The sequence below is a fragment of the Cornus florida genome, unplaced genomic scaffold (genome assembly GCF_030987335.1).
Source record: "Cornus florida cultivar Cherokee Brave unplaced genomic scaffold, ASM3098733v1 CherokeeBrave_3.0.0_Hap2_Chr05, whole genome shotgun sequence".
NCBI classification, from domain to species: Eukaryota; Viridiplantae; Streptophyta; class Magnoliopsida; order Cornales; family Cornaceae; genus Cornus; species Cornus florida.
In genome coordinates this window covers 44349760-44356194 of record NW_026775575.1, presented here as the reverse complement: position 1 = coordinate 44356194, position 6435 = coordinate 44349760, and the positions used below count along the sequence as shown (strand labels likewise).

The following is a 6435-nucleotide window of genomic DNA, read 5'->3' as shown; positions in this document are numbered from 1 at the left end:
TATATGCAAATGAGCCGATCGGCAATCCTTCATGGAAAGTAAAAGGGATTCTCGTGGTTATTGACAATAATTGACAATTAAAAGAAGGAATAGGCGATATTTACACTTAATTTTTCAATGTTTATACTACAATTTTAAATGAAGTACGAAAAGAAGGATTAAAAAAAAATTGATCTCTATTGGAAAAAATTATCTCTTTTGAAAAGACCCAAAAAAAAAAAAAAAAAAAAAAAGTTATTTTTATTGAATATATTATTTCCTTTTGACAGGACTAATAAAAAATTACCAAAAAACAAAGCTACCTCTTTTGACAAGACTGAAAAAAAAAAAGTTTTTTTTTTTGTTAAATAAATATCTCTTTCCATTTCCATTATATGATAAAAATAAATAAATAAAAAAAAAGTCACTTTCAAATAAATTAATATCTCTTTTCACTGTCAAAAATAAAATTATTAGTATGAAATAAATTATTTTCTTTGAGAGGAACTTTGGAAAAAAAAAACAAAAAGAAAAAAAAAATACTAAAGAAAGTAAAAAGGTTAAAAAAAGTTAAATTATATAAAGGCTAGTTTTGACATTATGAATTAAGGGATGGTGCATGAATGAAATCAATGACCTTCTTGTCATTTTTTTTTTAAAAGAAAAGGGTAACTGGAGTGCAGGTAGAGGAAAGTGGAGTGCGAATATCGCCTCCCATAAATATATATATATATATATATAATTTTACCTTAGCAAAAATATAAGAATAAATTATACTGATATCTTTTGAGATTTGAACAAATTACACATGGATAAAATGTTTGATTTTTATTAGTTTGACCTTCTATAAAAATATAAAATATCTTTCATAAAATTATCCAATTTAAGAATAGTTAATTTTTTTTTTTTTATAATTTTTTTTTATGTTATTTATTTATTTATTTTTTAAGGAAAAGGAAAGAAACCATATCAAACTCTTAAAAAAAAAAAAAAAAAAAAAAAAAAAAAGGAAAAGAAAAGACATAAAATAAAATTATTTTTGTAAAATTTAATAATATAAAATTGTTATGAAAATTGACTTTACATTTTAATAATATTTTATAATAATTAAATTCAAGACTTAGATTCTCTATTTTAATGGTACGATGACACTTCTTAAACCGATTCGAATAATTTTAATGACGATGTGAAAGGATTAAATTTATCAAGTCTTCATGTTACAATTTCAATTCTAACCAGAATGATTTGAATGTAGTCTTTACAGGCTCAAGTTCTTTTTCTTTTTTTCTTTTTTTCTTTTTTGTCGAAATTGACCCCATGAAAGTTCCTTGTTCCTTCAAATTTCATAGTGATGAATTACATGCATGAACCATGACCAAGAAATTAAAGAGGTTAACATGAACATGAACTGCGGTCAGTCAAGGGTGTTTCTAAATTTCCAATGAAAGTTGTATCTGACAGTTCATTGACAGAAGCAATTAAATAAAGACTTGGTAAATAGACTATAAAGTTGGTCATTCCTTTTATACTATAAAGTTGGTCATTCCTTTTATAGTTTTATAATTTAAATATATTTAATGTCAATGTCTAAGGACAAGTAATAATGTACATGAAACGAAGTCGTCTTTAGTAGTTTTATTGATTGACCGTTTTAATTTTACAAAAGAAATATCAGAGATGATTTCACGTGTAGTTCAAAGTTCAAACTTTCAACTGTTAAATCCTTCCATTACGGCCTTCAAAGACTTAAAACTTCACACTTCTACTTTTCTCTTCTCTTTAGAATATTCTCATCTGGTTGTGCAAAAAGAATTTCTATAAACAAAAGAGAAAAATAAGAATAAGTCTATTTAGATTAATTTTAATTTGCTTATTGTCATGAACTGTCTTTTAAACTTAAAACATTATATTATCATGTTATTTATATTAAAATAGTTTAAAATGCTAATAAGGCTGTAAGTTAGTGAAATGTTCTCTATTTCTTGAAGTTAGTTGAAGATTCAAAATAACAAGACAAATGAGCGTATCAGTTTCTTATCAAGATTATAATAATAATTAAAAAATAAAATCACTTAACATAAAAACATACGAGTTGGTCAGATATTACAATTCAATTTAATTAAATTATTTTAAATGACAAATAAAGTTTTGATTTAAGTATGGTTAACTTTAAATAAAGTTTTGTAAAATCCTTATACATAATTTAGAAATCTTATAAAAAAATATAGAGTCCCATTTTTCCTGGCCAGGTCAATAAAGTCATGAAATATTTTGATTTATTTATTTCTTATTTTACATAGAATGGATTTACCTGCACCAATACATGATTTTCTTTTAGTTTTTCTGGGATTGGTTGTCATATTGGGAGGTCTAGGAGTAGTATTACTTAACAATACAATTTTTCCCACCTTTTCATTGGGATTGGTTCTTGCTTGTATCTCCTTATTCTTATTCTATCTAATTCCTATTTTGTAGCCGATGCGCAGCTTACTCTTTTAAATGGTCAACCTCAAGGGGTTCACTTAATTGAAAAAGACTTGGTTCTTGGTGTTTCATGAAATAACAAATATCAAGATCGATTTTTGTCAGGTGCAAATAATTCCTTAAAGGATGGGTGTGCACCAATTAGAAAAAAGATAAACTTATCTTTTCATATACAACCTGTAAAATTTAAAAAAAAAATTCAATTTGATAACATATTTCATTGAACTTGAAATGATAATTTAATTATTTAAAAATACGACAATACATTAATTAGACGTCTTCGAAAATACACTATTTTTATGAGAGTAGTGATATTTGGAAGGAAGAGTTAAAAGAGAAAATACATTGGTCATTTATGTAAAAATAAGAAAGTAAAGAATGATTTATTTATTTTTTAGGTTTGGCAAATATTTTTTTAATTATTATTATTTTTTATTGATAAAAAATACACATACTCACACACTCACTTTGCTCCTTTAAAGAATCGACTATACAAGCATTAACCTACCAAAAGCTCGAGCTGTAAAAATTCTGCGCATCAACTCGATTTTAAGATCGTTTTCTTTTTTCCATGTAACAAATGAGTAGTTGAGAATGTACTATAAACATTAGTAGTATATTCCACACAAAAATTGTAGGCGTTAGGAATTGACTCAGTTCATAATAGCCAATATTAACTATCTTCATAACCTAGTTCTCAAGGTCAACAAAGATGACTTACTCGGCACAGTGACATCCAAGTCAATGAGGACCAAGCACATCCGTTGGTACATATTGATCTATTCTCTGTTTACGGTGTTCAATGGTCAGCCAAAACTCATTACCTTGTACCATGCCTATGTTTCCCAACCCCTATAAATAGGCCTTTCATTCTCTCCAAGCCATCACACCTCCAATATCATATCTTGTCATTTCACCTCATTCTGTCTCTACAGATATCTCTCTCTCAAATCTTAAGTCATGGCACTTGAGCAACCCTTGTTGAAAAACACTCGACCTAACCCAAACATGGATCTTCTCCATGTCAAGGCCATCAGCCTTCAAGCAACAAGCAGTGCTCATGGCTCCGATGACACCAATTTTCAATCGTTTCGGATGCTCGAAAATGATGTGCCGAGTGGCCCTCCCGAGCAGAAACTAGCATGGCTGCGGTCTCAGGTCATCGGCAGCGATGTGGAGTTCGACACTCCTTTCGGAAAACGTCGGCTTACCTATGCCGACTACACTGCTTCTGGCCGATGCCTTCAATACATTGAGAACTACATCATTAACAATGTTCTTCCAGCCTATGGTGAGTACTTTGTTATTTTTTAATATTAAATGTTTAAGTTTGTATCTCTGGCTATGTTAATTTTTTTTTTTCATTTGTGTGAATAGGGAATACTCATACAAGTGACAGTTATGTGGGCCATGAAACTACAAAAATTGTGCATGATGCAAGTATGTATGTGAAGTCTTGCTTAGGGGGCAAAGAAGAAGATGCAATCCTGTTTGTTGGCTCCGGCACAACAGCAGCCATTAAACGGCTTCAAGAGGTTATGGGACTTGCTGTTGCATCAACTATGAAGGACAGGGTGTTGACGAGCCTTAGGGATGAAGAAAGATGGGTTGTTTTTGTTGGGCCATATGAACACCACTCCAACCTCCTCTCGTGGCGCCAAAGCTTAGCAGAAGTTGCAGAGATCGGTCTAGATGGAAATGGACTAATTGACATTGAAGCTTTAAGGCAACAACTTGAGTTGTACCAGCACACAAATCGCCCTATGTTGGGTTCTTTCTCAGCTTGCAGTAATGTCACGGGAATTTACACGGACACGCGTTCCGTTGCTTCACTTCTTCATCGATATGGTGCTTTTGCATGTTTTGATTTTGCTGCAAGGTACATAAAAATTTTGTTTAGTTCTTATGTTTCTCGATCTAGGAAATAGCATTATTGATCAATTTCTAACATGCGTGCTTTGCATTAAATTTTATATGTGCAGTGGTCCTTATGAAGAGATTGACATGAGATCTGGCGAGGTAGATGGATATGATGCAATTTTCCTTAGTCCACATAAGTTTGTCGGGGGACCTGGTACCCCTGGAATTCTTCTAATGAGCAAGATCCTTTATCAATTAGGATCTTCACCTCCTTCAACATGTGGTGGAGGAACTGTCAGCTTTGTCAACGGATTCAATGAAAAGGTATATACTAAAATCTATATATAGTCTAGTGGTATCTCCTCTACCAAGATAAAAAAGAGAGGCTTTTTCAGTTTAAAGCACACCTATAGGACCAGTTCGATAAATTTGTGATACTTGTACTAATATGAAAGTGACATATACTAAAAGCTATAGTCTATTGGTATTTCCTCCTCTACTTTCTAAATTAAAAGATATAGAAAGTTCAAGTCCTAGTAGGGACCAAAAAGGGGTGCACATGAGTTTCTTGCCATGGTAAATAAATAAATATGGGAATCAAATATATATTTATATATATAGAGAGAGAGTGTGTTTGGAAACAAAAAGAAGAAAACAATTTCACTATCAAGTCAAATCTGAGATGTTTTGTGAAATAAAATTAGCCTCTATGATTTAATGGTTTAGTCGATCACAAAATTTGCTGATATATTGACATTGGTTGCAGGACACCCTGTACTATGAAGATGTGGAAGAGAGAGAAGATGCTGGAACACCAGCAATTATTCAGAAATTTAGAACAGCGATGGCTTTCTGGGTAAAAGAATATATTGGCTATGAAGTGATCAAAATGCAGGAGCACAAATTCATAGACAGAGCGCTCGACAGGCTTCTTTCCAATCCAAACATTTGGGTACTAGGAAACACTAGAGTAAAACGACAAGCTATCCTCTCCTTCCTTGTGTTCTCCACAACCAATTCGTCCGCTGACATGAAAAACAAGATCTTCATGGACGCTACTGGGAGCAGAAATGGAGGAAATTCCTTGTGGAGGGAGTCCGGGAATACGAGAGACAAGCCCCTTAGCGGCCCTTTTGTTGCGAAGCTCCTTAATGACTTGTTTGGCATCCAGGCTCGTGGTGGGTGCGCTTGTGCTGGACCCTATGGTCACCATCTTCTCCATGTCAACGAGTCTCATTCTCTCGCCTTCAAACACGTCATTCAAAAAGGTTACAACGGAGTGAAGCCGGGATGGACACGAATTAACTTTGCGTACCACATGACAGTAGAAGAGTTCGAGTTCATTCTTGCAGCATTGGAATTTGTAGCCATGTATGGCCAGAGGTTCCTCGTGCTCTACGACTTCAACTGGAAAACGGGCAATTGGACTTTTAAGAAGAAGGCATTCAAAGAGATTGAGGCGATCAAACAATGCAGACAAGAATTCAACAATTTGTTGATTAATCGCGCTCTGCAAGCGGCTAGTTTTGAAGACACTGAGATCATTGCTGACAACACCACCATTGAAATGATCCACAAGTATGTGTCTTACTTGGAGACTGCTAAAAGAATTGCTCACTCTCTCCCAAAGTTTCCTCCTCCTAGAAGGATTCCAAAAGAGATTGATATTAACCTCGTGCAGTTCCGAGTATAGCTTTGAGGGCTTTTCTATGTTTTACAATAGTGTTGTAAACTGTTTAAGCTTTTGCATATTATACGTTTCGTATCGGAATAATAAATGAATAAGAAATCAACGGGAACATCTTGTTCCTTTTCTTTCCCACCGTTTTGTTGTGTTCTTTGTGTTTTTTTTTTTCATGGGTTACTTTTTTCCGTAAATAAAAATAAATTTTGGGTAAATTTATTTTTATCATTCTTGGCCAAAAATAAAAAAAATCAGAGTAATTAAGAGCATCTTCAAAAATCAGTATGTTAAAAGATTCTTTCGTATAATATTTTTTTTCTTCAATAGTGTTTGGCTCTTTCTTATTTTTTTATTTTTTATTTTTTATTTTTTATTTTGTCAAGAGAGTGTCAAGTCTTTCGCCTCAAGGTGTTGAATAGTCAAACTTT

General features: G+C 32.4%; 1 protein-coding gene across 1 annotated transcript; it reads left to right on the top strand.

Annotated features, from left to right (window-relative positions):
* Positions 1–3331: 3331 nt before the first annotated feature.
* On the top strand, positions 3332–6145 carry LOC132306385 (uncharacterized). The gene is made up of 4 exons (XM_059803768.1): positions 3332–3754; positions 3841–4342; positions 4446–4647; positions 5090–6145. Exons 1-4 carry the CDS (start codon positions 3424–3426, stop codon positions 6014–6016), a joined length of 1962 nt encoding a protein of 653 aa, XP_059659751.1. The 5' UTR covers positions 3332–3423; the 3' UTR covers positions 6017–6145.
* The last annotated feature ends 290 nt before the right edge of the window (positions 6146–6435 follow it).